The following is a 20,816-nucleotide window of genomic DNA, read 5'->3' as shown; positions in this document are numbered from 1 at the left end:
CCGAGCAACACGGACTTTCAACTCCCGCCACAGCTTTTCTATGGGGTTGAGGTCTGGAGACTGGCTAGGCCACTCCAGGACTTTCAAATGCTTCTTACGGAGCCACTCCTTTGTTGCCCGGGCGGTGTGTTTTGGATCATTGTCATGTTGGAAGACCCAGCCTCGTTTCATCTTCAAAGTTCTCACTGATGGAAGGAGGTTTTGGCTCAAAATCTCACGATACATGGCCCCATTCATTCTGTCCTTAACACGGATCAGTCGTCCTGTCCCCTTGGCAGAAAAACAGCCCCATAGCATGATGTTTCCACCCCCATGCTTCACAGTAGGTATGGTGTTCTTGGGATGCAACTCAGTATTCTTCTTCCTCCAAACACGACGAGTTGAGTTTATACCAAAAAGTTCTACTTTGGTTTCATCTGACCACATGACATTCTCCCAATCCTCTGCTGTATCATCCATGTGCTCTCTGGCAAACTTCAGACGGGCCTGGACATGCACTGGCTTCAGCAGCGGAACACGTCTGGCACTGCGGGATTTGATTCCCTGCCGTTGTAGTGTGTTACTGATGGTGACCTTTGTTACTTTGGTCCCAGCTCTCTGCAGGTCATTCACCAGGTCCCCCCGTGTGGTTCTGGGATCTTTGCTCACCGTTCTCATGATCATTTTGACCCCACGGGATGAGATCTTGCGTGGAGCCCCAGATCGAGGGAGATTATCTGTGGTCTTGTATGTCTTCCATTTTCTGATGATTGCTCCCACAGTTGATTTTTTCACACCAAGCTGCTTGCCTATTGTAGATTCACTCTTCCCAGTCTGGTGCAGGTCTACAATACTTTTCCTGGTGTCCTTCGAAAGCTCTTTGGTCTTGGCCATGGCGGAGTTTGGAGTCTGACTGTTTGAGGCTGTGGACAGGTGTCTTTGATACAGATGATGAGTTCAAACAGGTGCCATTCATACAGGTAACGAGTGGGGGACAGAAAAGCTTCTTACAGAAGACGTTACAGGTCTGTGAGAGCCAGAGATTTTCCTTGTTTGAGGTGACCAAATACTTATTTTCCACCCTGATTTACGAATAAATTCTTTACAAATCCTACCATGTGAATTCATGGATTTTTTTTTCACATTCTGTCTCTCACAGTTGAAGTGTACCTCTGGTGCAAATTACTGACCTCTGTCATCATTTTAAGTGGGGGAACTTGCACAATCGGTGGCTGACTAAATACTTTTTTGCCCCACTGTATTTATTTTCTTACTCTTCTTATATATATTCTTTGTTTACTTGCACTGCTGTAACTGGAGCCCCATTGTCTCTTCTCTCTATATACTGGACTGTATGTAGCAGAGATGACAATAAAGTTTACTTTGACTTCAGCAGCGAGCAGGCGCACCGAGGGCTCTCGCGCTCGCTTTTCGTGTATAGAATTTCGAAAAAACATTGGTGCAAATTATAAGTCCGTATCATGATGTCTGGTGTTTTCGTACTTGTTGGTTTGTTTTTATTTTGTTTTATTTTGCGAGTTGGTTATTAGCTGCTGCTCCAGCCAGCCAGAGAATCCCCCGCCGCCCCGGCCTCTCCTCCCTGTGCCGCAAGCAGCAGGCGCACCTCGCAAACGGAGGGCGCCCTTACGGTGTGTTCACACCAAACGCGATAGACGCGACCAGAGCGTCAGGTTTACATGTAAAGTCAATGGAGAAGGGTGATGACACGCGATTGAGGGTCCCGCGAAAATTCAGAAGCAGATTTGCGTCGTGAAAACGCGAAAACGTGTCAAACGCGCGTCAAAGCAGCGCGTTTGACTCGCGAATAAAACCACGCGCATCAGTTTTTGTGTTGCATTTTGTGAATTCGCGCTTATCGCGTCTACCGCTCGAGTTGGAAAAATCTGAACTTCAGCGTCAATTCGCGCCGCGACAACCAATCAGGAGCCTGGTGACGTGGCTCTGACCTAGGTCAAAGGAGCAGATCCAGCGAAAGCCCTTCACACTTAATTCAATATGGAGGAGAGGCTAATCAACGCCGTAGCAAACCACCCGGAGCTGTACGACACCAGCTGCTTTCTGTACCGAGACAGGAATATAAAGGACCAAGCTTGGAGGAAGATATGTGAAGAGATCGGGCAACCTGGTAAGTTCATTCATTTCTCTTTTGAAAGTTTTGACTGAAGCTGCTAGCTTTGAGAAGGGTCTGGCTGCAGCCACTGGGGAGCGCCATATTGGGACCTCCACACTAACCGGAAACATGTGACCTCCACAGTAGCCGGAAACACGTGACCTCCACAATAGGCAGAAATACGTTCCTGCATGGATCATCGACTGTGGAAACCTTGCAAGTGGATCGTAAAGGTTGGGACATAGTCTTTCATGTCTAAATTTGCCGTTTATAATTATATAATTCTAGGAATCATCTAGTTTGCTTACACTGATTACGTTAGCACTTTATTAGCGTTACAACAACGGTCAGACCCCCGAGGTATCTAAACTTTAGTAAGGAATGTGTGCACATTTGACACCTCTGATTAGCATTTAGTGGTCAGTTTCAAACGTATTTGATTTTTGCTTGTTATGAACAAATTCACTTCACTACTTTTCACGATCTGTAACATCAATGCACATTGTTCCATTTACTGCATATTGCACTTTGTTCATGTCTCTCATTCCACCTGCAAAAACATTGTAAAGGTTGTCACAGAGTTTTATATATGTATAAATACTAATATTCTCTATTCCATTCAGTTTTATTGCCCAGATGTTAGTTAGCCTTTGTTCAGTTGTCTTTTATATGTCAATATAAAAGGCCATTTACCATAGTATGGTAAATGGCCTGCATTTGTATAGCGCTTTTCTAGTCCATAGGACCCCAAAGCGCTTTACACTACATTCAGTCATCCACCCATTCACACACACATTCACACACTGGCGATAGCAAGCTACATTGTAGCCACAGCTGCCCTGGGGCGCACTGACAGAGGCGAGGCTGCCGGACACAGGTGCCACCGGGCCCTCTGACCACCACCAGTAGGCAAACACGGGGTTAGTATCTTGCCCAAGGATATTTGGCATGCAGCCAGGATGCAGCCTGGGATCGAACCACCGACCTTCTGATTAGTGGCTGACCTGCTCTGCCACCTGAGCTACAGCCACCCCTGTAGCTGTCACAAATAAATTGTAAATTATGTTTTTGTAAAGAATTTTCTCCCAAATCTCTTACATGCTAACTGTAACGTGTTATTTCTGCTAAAACCTGAACTTAAATGTGTATATAATGTTTATCTGTTTTTCTCTCTGTTTTAGATGCAAATATCAATTTGGAGTTCTGCCTCCAAGCCAGAATTGCAGGAATGCACCACGTGTTGGCTGTTTCACTGCCCTCTGTGCCCCACTTTCAGCCCTACTGTCACGGCAAAGATTGAGGAGCATATAAATGGACACATTAAAAATGCTTTGCCTTCAAAGGTATGTTGGTATTAAATATACCTCATAGTTAAAGTTATAAATATGCACTTCTTTTCAGCACTTCTGCAGTCTCTCTGTTGACTTAAATGTTGTTTTTCACATTGTACAGTTCAGTGCATTCATCAGCGAGAGAAAAAAGTGTGTTTTATTAAATATTTTTTTCCTGTTCACCACATTTCTTGACAGCTCTTGTGATCCACACCATTTTGCTTTCATTACTGAGGATGGCTTGGATATTTTTGTTAATATGTACAATCTGATTGTTAGATAAACTGACTGCATTCTATACAACTGCATTTAAATTACATGTTGTCACGATCCTGGGTCTTATGACCCAGTGTTTTGAGTTTTAGTTCATTTTGATGTTTATAGTATTGTTTAAGCTCATTAGGTCTCCTAGGTTCATTTGCTTATTAGTTCCCCCTTGTGTTTCCAACCCATGTTAAGACTCCCCTGCTCTTCATGTGTTTCATGTCTGTGTCTTACGTTGTCAAGTTCTGGTTGTCATGTCTGCGTCTCATTATGTTTCCTATTTTATTTGGAAGAGATCCTGTGCTTTTATATTATGGTTTATGTTCTGAGTCCTTTGATGTACTGTTTCTTGTTTCCCTAGATGGTTATCTTAGGTTTAGCTCTTTGGCTTTGTTATATGGCTTCCCTGTGTTCCATGTTATGTCCACTTTGATGTTTTGTACCATGTTTCAGGTTCCTATGTTCTGTCTCCCCAGTTGCTGTTAAGTTTGCATGTTTTGGAATTCAGTCAGTGTGTTTCCTGTTTTACTTTGAAGGTCCATGCCTCATGTGAGTGTTTCTAGTTTTGTGTCCCTGTCTCGTCCAGCCTGATTACTCCCAGCTGTGCTCCCCTTCTGTGTCTCATTCCCTCGTTATCCCTCTGTTAGTGATGGGATTTCCGGCTCTTTTTAGAGATCCGGCTCTTTCGGTTCGGCTCACTAAAAAGAGCCGGCTCTTTCGGCTCTGAACCGGCTCTTCAGGTTGTTTTGTTGCTTTAATTTATTATTAACAATAATATAAAATTATGCACAAAAGGAATTACTAACATAAAAACAAGTGGTTTTATTTATATATGTTTATATATAAATATATGCGGTGGCCCCTAGAGACAAAACACGTACAAACTCCAAAACACATTTCTAGCATGAACTGAACTTCCAAAGCAGAGCTACTAGATCACTTAAATTACACAATTGAAAGCATGTGTGTATTGTTTGTGTATTTATACACAGGCACTCATATATATATTCAAATAATTTAAAAAAAAGTTCATTTACCTGTTATTACCACACACCAAATCCGGTCGTTGGTACTTGCTGGCTTGTGTAGCCACAAGATAACAAAAGCTCAACACTGCGCCCAGCATCCTGGAGCACTTCTGTTGTCTTTTGTACGTGTTTTGAGTTTTTATGTGCTTCTGAGTTTTTACGTGCTTCTGAGTTTGTACGTGTTTTGGAGTTTTTACGTGTTTTGGAGTTTGTACGTGTTTTTACGTGTTTTGGAGTTTGTACATGCTTCAGAGTTCGTACGTGATTTGAAGTTTGTATGTGCTTTGTCTCTAGGGGCCACCGTAAATATACTTTTATTTATTCACTCCACATAAAATGTAATAAATAAATCATATAATACAAAAATCAACTATTCACATTTCAAGTTTTAACTATTTAAATTTTCAGCTTTTTCCTTTCACAAATTTAAAGTGAAAAGAACACAAAACACTGCAAACCACAACACAATTAAATATAAATTATAATATGAAAACTAAAAGAACATGCATATTCTCTGTCATATGGACCTGCATGAATAAACTTTCTCAATCCTTTATCATCTGCAACTGAAAATAGTTGTGGATGATTACTATACCTTTCTAATGTTGTTGTCCCTGCCTCTCTTTCTCTCTCTCTGGCTCTGTTCCTGTGCTACTGAGTGTAACTACCGCCCCTCCCCCCTCTGCCCAGCGTAAAGCACAAGGCTCGCGTGCAGAGTGAAGCGGAAAAAAAGTGCGAGAGAGAGGCTGAGAGAAAGAAAAAAAAAAACAACCCACGTGACGGCTCGCGATAAGGAGCCGGCTCGCGTCGTTCACGTCAAAGAGCCGGCTCTAAGAGCCATTTCGTTCGCGAACGACCCATCACTACCCTCTGTGTATTTAAGCTCTGTGTTTCTCTTTGTCAGTGTCGTAGTCTCCCTCATGCTGTGTGTGATTCTCCCCGTGGTTCCTGGTATACTTTATGTTTAGCTTTCCCAGTTTAGTTTAGTACTGTTTTTGTGTTTCACTTTTTGCCAGCATTAAAGCTGTGTTTTTGAGTTTACGTTTTGTCTCCGTGAGTTTGCGTTTGGGTCCTCTCCTGCCTGCCACACAGCCGAATCATGACACATGTTGTTATTTTTTCTTTTTTTTTTCTCTGTTACAGACAAAATGATATACCGGTGCACTTTCACTGCCCTGTCTGTAACATGACAGTCATACAGCGTGGGGATATGGCAAGGCAATTATTGTCATGTCAGCATTCAGGACTGCTCCCCACTGAACTCTCCGTGGAGCCCCGCCTCCCTCTCGATGTCTTGTCTCCAGCATCTAAACCATTTTCTGAATCTTCAGTAGAACATTCATGTGCTCTACCCTCTGTGCTAAATGAAACTGTGGCTTGTGGAAAGTCCATGAAAATGAAATGCCCTCACTGTGGTCTTAGTCTTCTTACAAAAAAACTTCAAGGCTGACATGATGAGGAGGCATTCAAACAGATCAATAGATGTTTGCCTGGCCTGTCATCTGCAGTGTTTTTGTGTAGAGGGACTTCTTCCTCTTTGTTTTTCAGTTTGCAGAGGACATGGAGCTCTTTTTAAAAGCATGTGCTGATGAGCAGGGACGGGGTCAATGCGATGTTTGACATTTAATGGTCAGATGAAGGCACTGGCTGTTTGTTTGTGTTTTTATGTGTTTGTTTTTCAGTGTACAGAATTCCAGTTAAACTTATTATAAAATGTTGTTCACTTGTTTTATGTCCATACTTATAGTAAAAAGTGTAACTGTAAATGTAACAGCATTGTTTATACTTGTAACTTCAGAGTAAAAAGCTTGTTGTTGATATTAACATTAATGTATTATCCTGTAATCAATAATATTTTTATACATTTTACGCATTAACCCTCTGATCTCTATCCTGGCCATTTGGGGCCACTTCACTTCTTCTTCTTCTTGTTTGACTGCTACACTGCAGTGGACCGAAAGAATGACGCAGGTTTGATCTTAAGGATCTAATAGTTGTGTGTGTTTGTGCATGACATTGCAACGCAAACATGTATTTGCAAGATAGACTGGAATAAATTATGATGCATCAAATATTACACAGGCTGCAGTGAATTTTTGTTGATACAGGCTATTGAGCTTTGAGTTTCCCAGTCAAACTTAGCTTTGACACACCTGCTAACACTTCTACTCTTGTACATTTCATAACAAGACACCATAGCCAAAATATTAACTCTCAAAAAAATTTCAAAGCTGCAGCTGCAGCACAAACAGCAACAAACACTGTTAGTAAATGTGTCCTGGAGTTTCTGCAGGTGCAAAAAGTGCTGCTGCTGTAAGTAAGCCTAACAGCTTCCAGATCACTTATATTTCTGGAAAGATGGCAAGAAGGGCATCACTGCTCATCTCTACAATCTCCGAGATCTTGGAATACAAGCCTCTGTCCCATGAAAACCACTTCACAGTAGTAGGAGTCCACTAAAACCTACAAATGAAGAGTGATCCTTGAAGAAATAGGGCGCACACTATAGTGACCTCAACAATTGCAAGACAGCCTTGTCCCTGATGCTTATATGAAAAAAAAAAAAAATACGAAGATTTATGAAACCATTATTACTGTTTTATCTGAAAAGCTACTGGTAATAATAAATAAAAGCTACTGGTAATATATAACCTAACTGGGATTTAAAATGTAAAAAACAGAATGTAGATAAAATTTTGGTTTTGATGAAAAGGACTGGTGCTAATTTAAAGTGTCGGTTTAAGGTCGGTAAAAGTAGAGAGAGAGTTTTGTATTTTTGGCTCTCCTTGAACAAAAATAATAGTGCACAATAATCAATGTTGATGTTAATCAATTAGATGTCCCAGACTCTACTATTAATAATACAGTGGTCCCTCGTTTATCGCTGGTGTTACATTCTAAAAATAACCCGCGGTAGGTGAAATCTGCGAAGTAGTAAACTTTATTTTTTACAATTATTTTAGCTGTTTTAAGACTGTAAAAACACCTCACTACATGCTTTATACACTTTCCTCAGACAAGCACAAACATTTTCACACTTTTTTTCTTTTGTTTAAACACTCTTAAAGTTCAAACCTTCGTAGAAACATAAGTCCATTATAAAATGAAACCGTGCAAAACGTTTCGTCGGCATTGTTGTGTTTGTCGGGGAGAAAACTTACAAACATACAGTGCAGCACTTCAGAGTTACACTGCTAGCGATCGAAGATTTATATAAATTCGACAAACTAAACTCATTCTGTGCTGTACAGCAGCGCTCCCCAACCTTTTTTGCACCACGGACCAGTTTAATGTCAGAAAATATTTTCACGGACCGGCCTTTAAGGTGTCGCGGATAAATACAACAAAATAAAATGATACAGACAAAGACAAAAACTGTAGTATTTTGTAAATATGATAATAAACGCAAATTCACTGTGTGATTGTGTAACTTTATTAGCAGTGTCCTCCTGAAATGCACCAACAACATTGAGACACACGGCTACAACACGGGAAAAGACCCAGGGAACCCAACTTAACGATTAAAAACCCTGAAAACCATACACTTCACACCCGAGCCTCAACTCTCGCGGCCCAGTACCAAACGGGCCTGGGTGTTGGGGACTGCTGCCGTGCAGAAGACACGGCACTAGATTGATTGACAATGGTCTACAGCAATCAGAACGCACAAAACAATTTGCTGTTAAAAAAAATAAAATAAAAAAATCAGCGAGTCCGTGAAAGGTGAACCGCGTTACAGCGAGGGATCACTGTACAATAATTTCCAGTAGCACTGCTGATATATGAGATGGTGGGTTTGAGGTTGTCTTCAAACAAGTGCATTGTACTAGAAAAGGGTGTTTGAAGGATTAAAAATGTAAAACGTAATGACTATTTTATATTTGTGAAAAAACTTTATGCAGAAAAAGTAGCAAAGAAACAAAAATATAACACATGGACACTTTTGGCCACGAAAAAGCTGGAGGGATGGTGATTTTTTTTTTTAATAAACCCAGACTGTTAAAAAAAACCCCACTTAGAATCAAATTTATTTGTCAGCAGCATCAATAGTAACAAAAATACAATTTAGTTTTCGCTGTCAAAGTCGATTTAACTGAAGTTACGTGTTTCCGGTTAGTGTGGAGGTCGCAATATGGCGCTCCCCAGTGGCTGCAGCCAGATGCTCTTGCTAGCTTTTGGGAAGCTGCCCAAAAGCTAGCAAGCCACCACTATTTTCCCACTGATGTACAAATAACGTTCTGCTTTTATGCATATTGTCATATAGGAATATATGTTATTGTTTATTAATAAACAGCACACAGTGGTCCCGCTGTTCATCCGTCATTGCTACTTTTACGTTTTGCAATCTACAAAGGTTTGCACTTTGAGAATCAACTTATGAGAACTGTGACTAATGTTCATGTGTGTGGGGGAAAAAGTGTATAAAGTCCGTAGCGAGGGGCTAGTTATTCTGAGAACCCCTGCTGCAGTAAATGAGGGACCACTGTATATACTTTCTCTTTGATTATTGTATTCAATCTGTTAACATTTAATATTTACTTGATAGAACCAACTGATTCTGCAGCAGAGCATCCCCTGTTGCTTCTCCTGGCTCCCCAGTCCCTGAGCTCCTGCTCATGTAATTGTAGCATCAGATGTACAGCAAGCACTGATAACTTTTTACTTGGTGGGATTCCCTTGTGATTACCTTTATATATCTTTAAATATCTTTAATATCTTTAAATATCTACAACCAATCTGTTTATAACAGATTTTTTCAATGTTGAAAATGAAAATCTAGTAGCAGCCTTCTCATTTCTTTGTGTTTTGTGCTGTGTTTTACAGGCCCACAGAGGAGGACGGCTCCGAGGCAGATGAAGGATGGGTCCCAGGACGGTCCATCGGTGGTGGAGCTGGCCATCCTGGTGTCCCTGAAGAGGCCACACCAGTCTCCAATGGAGCATTTCCTCCTCAGCCTTGTTCCTGCTCTGGAGAGCAGCTGGTCCTTTTTATTCCTGTCTCTCTGTAAATACTTATATTTTATATATTTATGTTTAATGTTTTTCTGTTTGAGAATTTTAATATTACTTAAAATAAATTTTTATAAAGACTAATGTCTCAGTTCTACTACACAGCAAATGTTGGCACACGACTTGACACATGTAGAATTTATTTCATATTATACTAATGACAAAATATACTAATACAGTGGGATGCAGAAGTTTGGGCAACCTTGTTAATAGACATTATTTTCCTGTATAAATCGTTGGTTGTTACAACAAAAAATGTCAGTTAAATATCATACAGGAGACACACACAGTGATACTTGAGAAGTGAAAAGAAGTTCACTGGATTTACAGAAAGTGTGCAATAATTGTTTAAACAAAATCAAGCAGGTGCATAAATGTGGGCACCACAAAAAAAGAAATGGAATAAATATTTAGTGTATATCAATGTGTGTGTCTCCTATATGATATATGGGGTGCCTTTGTCTGGACGTGCTTCCCATCCAGAGCTGCACAGCACAGAGGAAAGTTCCAGCGCTCCTGGAATCCCTCTGTGATGGACCGCCAGTCTCCAGGTGAAGGCACAGCCGTCCACTAGACAGTCCCAGATGGCCATTGCTACCTGGGGGGTGATCTGGCTCACCGTGGACACACCGACTCTGAAACTGAACGCGATGGTCCTAAAGAAGTCCCCGGTGGCAAGGAACCTGGACAAAATTGTTCAAAATCAGTATTATGTGTACTGCAGTTACAAGATACATTATTCAAATTCCAAAATACTTTTGTGATGTCAGATTTAAATCACAAAACTTAAATCTTACATAAAACATTTTGTAATTATAAGGATAATTACAAAATGTATATTAGATGATATCTAAAACAGTCAGTTGTGTTTTGTTTTAACTTTAACGTATCATAATTTGATTGGTAGCAACTTTTACAACTACAGTGAGCCAATCACTCATAATTCCTAAACATGTCAATCAGGTAGGAATGAAGTGAGACATTAATAGAAATAAAGAGTTGTGTGTTGACATGTAGCCCTTTCCTTGCTTAAATCATTGTTAATATTTTGGAAAAAAATATGCTGTGATAAGACAGCATATCAAGATAAAATATGCTAGATAGAACCATATAACTAAAAACTGTTCACAATTTTATCTGCCTCTCAGTTTTAATAAAGGCTGGTGACCCCTGTTATAGAGTCTGACAGCTGCAGGGATTATATACAAATATTCAACTATCCCAGAATTAAACCAGGTCTAAATAAAAAAAAAAAGGAGTGAGTATCACTACAAAGATTAACCCACAGTGGTCCTCATACCAGTTTGATATCAGCAAACACCGAGAGCATACATATGACACCACAGCCATGCTATCATTGCAAACACTGATAACAGCATAAATCACTAGAAATATTATAAATAGTCGTCTCTGTACCACAGTTTGCTTTCAGTAAACACCAACAGCATTCACTGTTAGCATACCACATCCATGTTAGCAGTGTATAAACAATAGTTTAGCATATATTAGCACAGGTATCAATAAAGGACTACCGTATTAAACACTTTTACTAACCGCAGGCAGATGGACAGGCGCTCTGCCTGTAGTTGGTGTCTTGGCGATACTGGGACCAACGTGGGACAGCAGGTCCTCAAACTGAGCGAGGGAAAGATGGTGGTATCGCTGAAAGCGGCCGTCATCCAGGCGCAGCTCGTGGAGCAAGTGGTGAAACTCACCAAACTGCTCACGCCTCTGCAGGATCTGATGGACCCAGGTACGGCGAGGACGTCTTTTACGCTGCTGCTCTGCTCTCCACGGTGAATAGAGAAGGGAGACTCTCTCTTCAAGTGCTAGCTCGACAGCTGCCATCTTGCAAAGATACCGTCTGGCATAACTTCCTCCCACATTTCAGGTTTGACACGCGATGAATTCGCGTTGGACACGCGTCGAGGTGTGAATCTGGCGCGTTTTGATCGCATCTATCACGTTCGGTGTGAACACATCGTTACTCCCAGCCATAGCTGGACTGGCCATCAGGCATACCGGGCATTTGCCCGGTGGGCCGCTGGCGAACTTTTGTTTTTATGGGCCGATGGATTTTTTTTTATTTTTTATTTTTTTTAGGAAGGGTATATATAATGAAAGGTGTTGGATTGGCCAATTGGTCATGATCGACTCTGGGCTGGACCAATTACAGCCGAGGAGGCCGAATGCACCCGCCCCCTTGTTTTCGCGCATTGCATGCCGGGAACTCGTGGCAAAACAATCCAAGTACCGCATCAAATGCAAGCATTTGCAGCACCGCAAAACGTTCATTTTCCGGTTCCAATACCTTCTTGTTTTTTCTTTGCCGCACAAAAAAGGTATGTACAAAACAAAAGGAGAACAATGCCGGTCCGTACAAAGACAGACTCGACGAAAAGACAAAGAAAAGATACGAGGAAAAAAATCAAAGGTGTGAAAGGGTCAGACCCTTACGAGCACACAGAGGGACAAAAGACGTTAGCGTGCTGCCCAACTTTCACCACGCTCATATTTATAATCATACGGTTCTTGGAGTGAGTGCATACACTCATGAAGTTTAGTAACTTCAGGTCACTGCAACAAGCCCAGGTACAGTTTACCGATGGATGGGTGCAGGACCTTGAAACGCACCGTGTAAAGACCATTGTACGAACAAAGGTAAGTTTACCAGTCTCACAAATCATCGTCATAAATACACATTCGTTAACCGTTTATTAATAGGACCTTTGAGCTCAACGGTAATTAATTAGTAGTGGAAATAATTTCTGGTTCATTACAGAAATGTAGCAGTGACAATATCTTGTAATCGCACTGGACAATTAGTGATACAAAACAACTGTTTTATCCTGTGAATAAAAGTATATGTTTTTGTCAATGTACCATAATAACAGAAGCGAAACGCAATATCGTGTCAGGACAATTCACTATTTATGCACAATAAACAAAGGAGCATAGCGCGACAATTTCTGTTCAGCGCCAGACTTGCTTGTAACCTATATCACCAATTATGTTAAGAAAAATGACGCATTAACGACTAAAAAACTCTGACCTTTGTGGGAATGCTTGGAGCAGACTAACATGTGAGCTGGAGTGTTCTGGGACGTTATATTTGGTATATCCAGACCATCCGTCGGCTCTTACTTCGGAAACATGGCTTAAAACATTTCTCTTCAACGACGTAATCCGATTTAAAAAAAAAAAAAGATCGGCTTCCCGTGGCTGTCATGCGACCGGCTGTTGCAGTTAATAATACAACAGCTTCTTGCCATTTTTTGTGTTTCTTTTTATCCTGTGTAACTGAGTTCAATTGAAAGCCTGCGTGCGCTAGTACCTCTTGCCACAAGTTCCCAGAATCCTTTGCGGTTTTACCCCTGAATGACGTCACATTTTCAATCTTTATCCTGGTGGGCCGGTCTCTAGTCAAAATGCCCGGGCCGATTTTTTGTCCCAGTCCAGCCTTGCTCCCAGCAAATGGGTGATAGAAAACCGATCGGTGCCTATGCCATCTCCAAAATGCGCTGGCTGATGTAGGGTCAGCAGCAGAGTGCGAGCAACTTTTTTTTTGCCGATGTCTGTGATGGCGTCCCCCACCACGATGCCGCCCCGGGCAACCACCCGTGTCGGCCGTATCTGCTACTGGGGCTAGGCCATATCATACCATTCATGGTAATACCAGTATAATGTTGGGCAACGATAAGAAAATGAAATATTGTGATAGAATATGGGTAAAACGCGCATGTGCACTGCCTTTGTTTTCATATGCACATGGCGGAAAAAGCATGTCGCCGACGGAGAATGAGAAGGGCGAAAGCGGATCGTTGAATGAAACGGATGAACCAGGATTGGTTTGTAAAAATGCTGCAACTTCAGTGGTGTGGAACTGGTTTAGCTTTCGTCTGTCAGATACACAACAAAGCACTATTTTTGGTAGAGCATGCAAGCGGGCCGTCGTTATTACCGTGTTTTTTGGAAAATACGGCACACTTAAAATCAATCCTTTGATTTTTCTGAAAATCCACAGTGCCCCTTATAATCCCGTGTGCCTTATGTATGAATTCTGGTTGTGTTTACTGACCTCAAAATGATTTTATGTCGTACACAGCACTGTCAAATGTTTTAGTACGACTTTGCTAAGCTTGATGGATTGTCGGAGCATTACGGCTATCGTAAGGCAGGAGCCTCGAGGAGTGATACGTACTGTGCTTCAACATAATATTACCGTATTGTGTGTGTATAACCTCTTTTTAGGTTTTGGTTAAACTGTCAGCAAGGAATTTGCATTTGCACTGTTAAATTTTTATATAACTTTAATGCACATAAAAAAACAGCTGCTTGTTTAAGTGAAAATACATTGATGGGTTTTTTGAACTAATAAAGTTGAGGAGTTGTAAAGTATTTTGTCTAGTGTCAATTATATCGTCAGCTACATCGTTATCGCAAATTTTCAGATGTATATCGTGATAAATATTTTTGGTCATATCGCCCTGCTCTAATTGCTAATGTTGGTTGGCCCTGGCTATCTCCTGGTAAGTAGTTATAAGCATGCCTTTGCTCAGTACCTGATGTAATCAAAATGTATCTGGTACATTCTAGAATATTCTAAGGGCTATAAAATAATGTTAAACAGTAATTTATTGAGGACAAACTGAAATAATTTCAGTTGGAATTGATAACTGCAGTTGCGGTCTATTTAGGCTATTAGACTATTTATCTGAAGAATGGCTAAATTCAGCCGATTATTTGCTCCATGAGTCAGCTCCATATTAGCTCTGTTGACTCAGTTACTGATCTATGACGATTAAGTTATTGAAATTATCACCTGTTTGAAAGTAAGGGGGGGAGAGGATTTCATATACGCTCAAATTTCAAATATGGTTACATCAAAATTGATAAGTGTGTAAATGTGAGACTGGTAGTTCAGTTGTCTTTAAGTGTGGTTGTGTGAGGTACTTTTGCCTAGTCAGTGTATTACCCATAGCAGACAGCCTTGTCGGGGTGGCTCTATCTCAGGTGGTACTCCATTACTAACTGGAAAGTTGGTGGTTAGATCCCAGTCTGCACACTAAATTTCCTTGGGCAAGATACTAACCCCAAATTGCTATCGGATGCATCCATCAGAGTATGAATGTGTGTGGATGTTAGATAGAAAAAAGTGCTGGTGTGAATGAGGCAAGTAAAGTAATGTGCTCTGAGTGCTCAGATAGAGTTGCAAAGCGCTATACATGAACTAGTCTATTTACCATCTTCCAGTTTACAGGTGCAACAACACAGCAAGAAGTAAGACTTGGTCTTTTTCACTACCTGGTCCTACACCCTCATTTTAGATTTCACACAATCTTCCCCATGAACTAATGATAAGTGAATGAATCAAAAATGGGGAGGGAAGGTGGGGCACCAAAAGGAGAATGAACAGCTTATAGAGCCGGTGGGGAGGGTAACAGGGAACCAGACGGGACATGTTTGGAGGTGTAGTCCAACAGATAATTTATCTCCAATTCAATAGCTGGGGCCACATCCTCATTTAAGGTTTGACAGCATTTTAAGTGGATAACGCCAGATGGCTTGAACATGAATTGAGGCTGTAGTTAAGGAAAGGCCTGACAGGGGAATGGGAGCAGCTTTCGGCCGGGGCAGATACCCAAAAAAGGCATCCAGAAGTAGTGATGACTGTACGTAACAAAGATCAAAAATGGTTGCCTGGCTGGTTTATTTATTCTGAGTAAGGTAGCAGTTGACACTTGGAAGGGTTTGGAAACCAGTGGATTGGGAGCATCATCATCATCATCACTATGAAGTGCTGCCATGAGCACAGCAAGCAACAGGTGGTGATAAAACACAAATAATGAAAAAAATATTAGCCATTCAAAAGCCCCCAGTCATGGTGTATGGTGCAGTGTCTGGCATGACAAAATGGAGATACAGGTGCACGCCTCTGATTTTGTGAGAAAAAAAATCTCTGTTGTTGTCTGCCACACATCAACACAAATACTACGTTTCTGAAAATCTTCACCCAGGTTATGAAAATCTTTTTTGTTGATCCAAAATACTGTTTCGTCCAAAATACTTTCATCCAAAATACTGAATGAAAGGCCAAAACACAAAGAAAGGAACATGTTTAAAAGAAAAAATACCTGTGTACATGTGAATGTAACCTTAGTTTTGTCCTCTTTGCATCATTTAGGGGAAGTGATAAAACTTGTGACTCATACCCATGTTGATTTATTGATCATGACTGTTTTTCGTGTTGGTGAAAAAAAAAGTGGATTTCTCTGCTCAATCCACAAATGCCAATTTTAAGATTTATAACCCTTTGTCCTTCTTTCACTAAAAAGAAGAGACAAAAACTAGATAATTAAGGAAACAACTTAGGGAGGGGAATTGTTAACTGAATTCAGTTTTATTCAAAGAAGGGTTCAGCGTTATGTAACAGTGGCTGTAGATGTACTTTTTGTTTGTTGTTGTATTTAGTAATGGTAGTCATTTAAAGATTTCTAGCTCTGATCTTTTTTTATTGTGCTTTGCTCCAACGCTCCTATAAACCTACAATTGGTCCAGTATTTTTTGCATTGCTGTAAAATAATGAGTGTGATCTGTGGGTAGGATTAGGGCAGGGGTAGGCAACGCCAGACCTCAAGGGTAGGGTTAGGGTTAGGATTTCCTGCAGGTTTTAGATGTGTCCTTGGTCCAACATAGCTGATTCAAATTGCTGATTTACCTCCTCAACGTGTCGCATAGTTCTCCAGATGCCTGCTAATAAACTAATCCTTTTATTCAGGTGTGATGACCCAGGGGGATATCTAAAACCTGCAGGACACCGGCTCTTGGAGTTGCCTACACCTGGATTAGAGACACCTGCCACTATCATGTTAACAAGAACTAATTTCTATTGAGTAGTTCCAGCCAACTGTACCATCACTGATGCCTCATCTCAAATGATGTCTCATCATTTGTTCCTGTATCTCCCACCTCGTCTTACTGTCTGTTAGGGCTGCCACGATTAGTCGACTAGTCACGATTACGTCGACTATCAAAATCGTCGACGACTGATTTAATAGTCGACATGTCGTTTGAAGCTTTGTAAGATCCCAAAAGACGCAGGAATAAGTAGTAGTATTTAAGAGTGTAATAACGGACTGAAACAGAAGATGGCAGCACTGCATGTACAAGGATGCCAGCTGCCGTTAAACCCCGAAGAAGAAGAAGTAGCTCTGTCCCAGAATTCATAGCGAAGCCCAGCTCAATTTTCAACAATGGCGGCAGCTAGTTAGTTTTAATATTACTCTTATTATTCTTTCTGGGTCACAAAATAAACGTTTAACATGTTTTCAGGCGAGAATGTAGCTGTGGAAACCTGAAATATCTGCTCAGTTTATCAAGACACCACATATTTTCAAAAGCGCTCCAATGTCTGTTACCCACTAGCTCGATAGCTAGCCGGCGGCAAGGCTCCCTAGAGCCCCTGAGAACCGCGGACTCCGGGGAAATCGTTTTCATACCCACGGCTGTCTTCCCCTACTCAGGTTAAACATATATAAGTCACTTAGATAACTTAAAAATGTTATTGTTTGGCTTTTTTTTTTTAGTATTTTATTTGTTCCTGAGTAAATCGGTTTGGCTGAGATTAAGGTTATAGTTTTTACACAGCTGAATAAACGTCAAGCTGACAACTGATTATCAGAAATGTGAGATGCTCAAGAATATACTCCGGTGTCCTGTTATATTTTAGATAGCAAGGAGTTTATTAAACTTCACCAAAACAATCTGCAAATTTCATTAAAATTTAATAAACTATCATCTTGTCTTTATTTTTAGTTAGCACAGACCTTAAACACTTAAAGCTGTAAGCTAATGATGGTTATATAAGAGCAGATGCTGCTGGTGCAATAAGCTGTATGTTTTACATTCAATGGATGATGATCTGATTAGTCGACTAATCGCAAAAATAATCGGTGACTAGTCGACTATCAAAATAATCGTTTGTGGCAGCCCTACTGTCTGTTCAGTTTCTTGGTCCAGTTCACAAATCTCCACTTCCATATTAGCCCATGCCCTAAGTTCACCTTTCTAGACCTAGCTGTGATTTGTGTTAGCATAGTTGCTGTTCGAGCACATTACTTCATAAACAGCTGCTGTAATCAGCAACTAAAAAACTGTTAGGCTGAAAGAGTCCTTTCAGACTGGTCAGAGGTTCCTTCAGAGTACTTCTAAATGTCAGCCTTCATGATGGCTGGAGACAGTCAGCTGCTATTCCTGCTACTGTGTATGTTAACCTGCTACATTACCGTCTTAAATTATGTCATACATATTTTACCTGAGCAGGTGATGTTCAGGATGAAGGCATGGTAACTTGATGCTGTACAGTCCTTCAGTGCAGATCTGACGTGAACACAATCATATTTGATCCACCATGCAGGTCTCTTTAAAGACTCATGTCTTGAGTCAACAGAAACAGCAGAGCCACAGTCCAGATGTTTACACACAAAAGCTGCATCTTTCAGCGTCCAGCTAAAGGCAGACACTGTTCTCCACTCTCCCAGATGTCTCAGCTCCATCATGCCCTCACAGTTATTGGCTCCTCCCACCAACCTGACATCATCAGGCTCTGAACAGAAAGCAAAGAGTCATCAGTAAAATAATAAAGTGAGTTTGAACCACATCAAAGCTGCAGCTCCTCTTCTACCTGAGCAGGTGAGTCCAACAGCTTTGCCAGGTGAGCAGCTGTTTCTAGCTGAGCCTGAGCTTCTACAGTCCAGGAGAGCAGACTCATGGCCTCCACACTGGAACTCTTTGCTCCACACTGGAGCCTCCACTTCTTCATAGAGCACCCCTTGGAGGACTGATGGAGGCCCACAGCCGAGCTCCTTACAGACCACCTCTGCATCCTGCTGGTCAAAGTCAGCTTCACACACTGAGGACCAGCTCTGGTCAGACTTCACCTCCAGTCTGCCTGAACACAGACTGGAACCATTCAGCAGCCTGACAGAGTCTGGAGAAATCAGAGAAGATCAAACAGAGAGATCAGAGACAGCAGACACACAAGAAAAAGATGGCAGCAAACAACTATTCACTGATTCAAACTCAGCACAACTCAACATGACTTCATCATTAACAACAGAACACATCTTTAAAATTACATTCAGCTCATTTTATTTCTTCAGAAGCAGGTCAAAACACTTTTAACTGTAATTAGAGCTGGGCGATAGAACGATAACGATATGTATCGCGATATAACTTTTACTCGATAGAGAAATTAAGCTATCGCGATAGACCTCGCCGCTCTTGTCCTCTTAAAAAAAAAAAAAAAAAAAAAAGGTCAGCCAATCCAAATTAAGTAGCGCAGAGCCGAACCAATCACAGCCGCAGCGTCACGTCGCGTGACTTGTTACGTACAGCACAAGTGCCAAGCCGCACGTGTGTTTGTTTGGGAAGCAGCCAGCGCGTAATGGAGGAAATGAGTGTGCCGACTAGAAAAATCAACCGAGCGTGACCGAAGGTTACCGAAGAGAAAACAGATGATGGTTCCAATGCCGGAGAGATTGTCGAACGGAAGAGCCATAGAAGTTCCGTAGTGTGAAGGTATTTCGGCTATTTCAAGTCTGACAAAAAACAGAGTAGCGTGCACTGTAAATTGTGCCGAAAGCAAGTCTGGAAATACAATAAACTGGTGCATGCGTCACACTGTGCGCCACGTTATTGTTTCGGTGAAATGAATTTCTACAATACTGTTACTGTTAATTCTACTCTCTGCAGTGTTTAAATGCTTACATATACACACAGTTACTGTCCCTCCACACATACGACTCGGTTCTGCTTCTATGCCCCAGCTTTGTTTACTTTTTCCCACCGAGGCTTCTAGACTTCTGATTGGCCAATATTTCTGCACGGTTAGGAATCTAGCGCCACCTGCTGCTTTGGCATGTTCATAGCAGCGTTTTCCTTCATTTCTGCCTTTATGTGTGGACGGGATTATTTTTTAAAACGAAAACGGAAAATCTCAGTTTTCAAAAATACCCGTGTACGTGTGGACGTAGCCTCAGTCTCTGACTGGAAGCGCTAATTCGTCATTCGGCTTTTGTCAGACTAAAGTAACTGTTAAAACTGTTTGAAAAGCTCAGCTATACAACAAGGAGAGATTGAGAATTTCCTTTTAGTTCTCAGTTTATTTGATATTGACAAAAGTTAGCCAGTTTTGTCTGTTCTTCTGTAAAACAAACTAAGATTTATTTTTAGAATTAATATTTTGTTTCTAAGTGGAATTGACAATTTAGTCTGTTTTGTTTGTTCTATTTTGAAACTTAAACGCTTTAGCGGCTGCCTTTTGTGTAGTTTGCAATATTTGCCTTTATTTATCTGAAAAAGTCTCATGTTCCTTAAGTACATCTACCCTGTTGAACTTATTATGGGAAATAAATATTTAAAAACAAGCTGCTGATTATTTCACATTTTACTTGTGAGCAACGGCACATTTAAATCTTACAAATATAGTTATTTGGCTTATATCGTGATATATATCGTTATCGCCTGAAATGAAAAAAACATATCGTGATATGAAAAAATCTCATATCGCCCAGCTCTAACTGTAATGTGAAAATATGCAATCGGGCAATGTCTTGTAAGAGGAGGAACTGAAATTATTAGCTTTTAAACCTCTGATATGTTCGTTTTCAAATTCTTTGAATTTTTTTGGTAACTTGTAACTGTAAAAATTATAGTTCATAGAGGCATGATCAGTGGTGTGATTATTTAGAAGACCAGTCTCTCCATTTTCTTCCATCCATTCGGTTCAGATTTCTGAGAGGGCGGAGCCTATACCAACAGTCATGGTCAAAGGAAGCTAAATCTTGAACAGGATACAGTGTTAAAAGAGGCATCCCTGTGCATGATAACACCTATGGCTACTTTCAAATCACCAATCAATCTAACACATGTTAAATTTTATTTATACAGTGCCAAATCATGATGTCAGTCACCTCAAGGATGTTTATGTTGTAAGGTACACCCTACAATAATATAGAGAAAACAGAGAAAAGCTCAGCAATCATATGACCCTTATAAACAAGCACTATTACAG

General features: G+C 40.8%; 2 protein-coding genes across 2 annotated transcripts in view; both read right to left on the bottom strand.

The window, feature by feature from the left end:
* Nucleotides 1-20,816, bottom strand: part of LOC146628517 (uncharacterized) — a 171,512-nt gene that overhangs the window by 121,620 nt on the left and 29,076 nt on the right. The window lies entirely within an intron of this gene.
* The window catches only part of LOC146628518 (scavenger receptor cysteine-rich type 1 protein M130-like), a 54,400-nt gene that overhangs the window by 22,934 nt on the left and 10,650 nt on the right, over nucleotides 1-20,816 (bottom strand). The window contains exons 6-7 of the mRNA XM_085358904.1: nucleotides 18,426-18,731; nucleotides 18,057-18,347 (exon numbers count right to left, since the gene is read on the bottom strand). Of these exons, the coding sequence (XP_085215030.1) occupies nucleotides 18,057-18,347; nucleotides 18,426-18,731 (597 nt within the window). The remainder of the gene's footprint in view (nucleotides 1-18,056; nucleotides 18,348-18,425; nucleotides 18,732-20,816) is intronic.

This window comes from Diplotaxodon limnothrissa, linkage group LG7 (assembly GCF_057381915.1).
Source record: "Diplotaxodon limnothrissa isolate DT_005_m linkage group LG7, D_limnothrissa_male_GT1.1, whole genome shotgun sequence".
Classification (NCBI taxonomy): Eukaryota; Metazoa; Chordata; class Actinopteri; order Cichliformes; family Cichlidae; genus Diplotaxodon; species Diplotaxodon limnothrissa.
The sequence above is the reverse complement of the archived record's forward strand: the minus strand, read 5'-3'. Positions and strand labels throughout refer to the sequence as shown.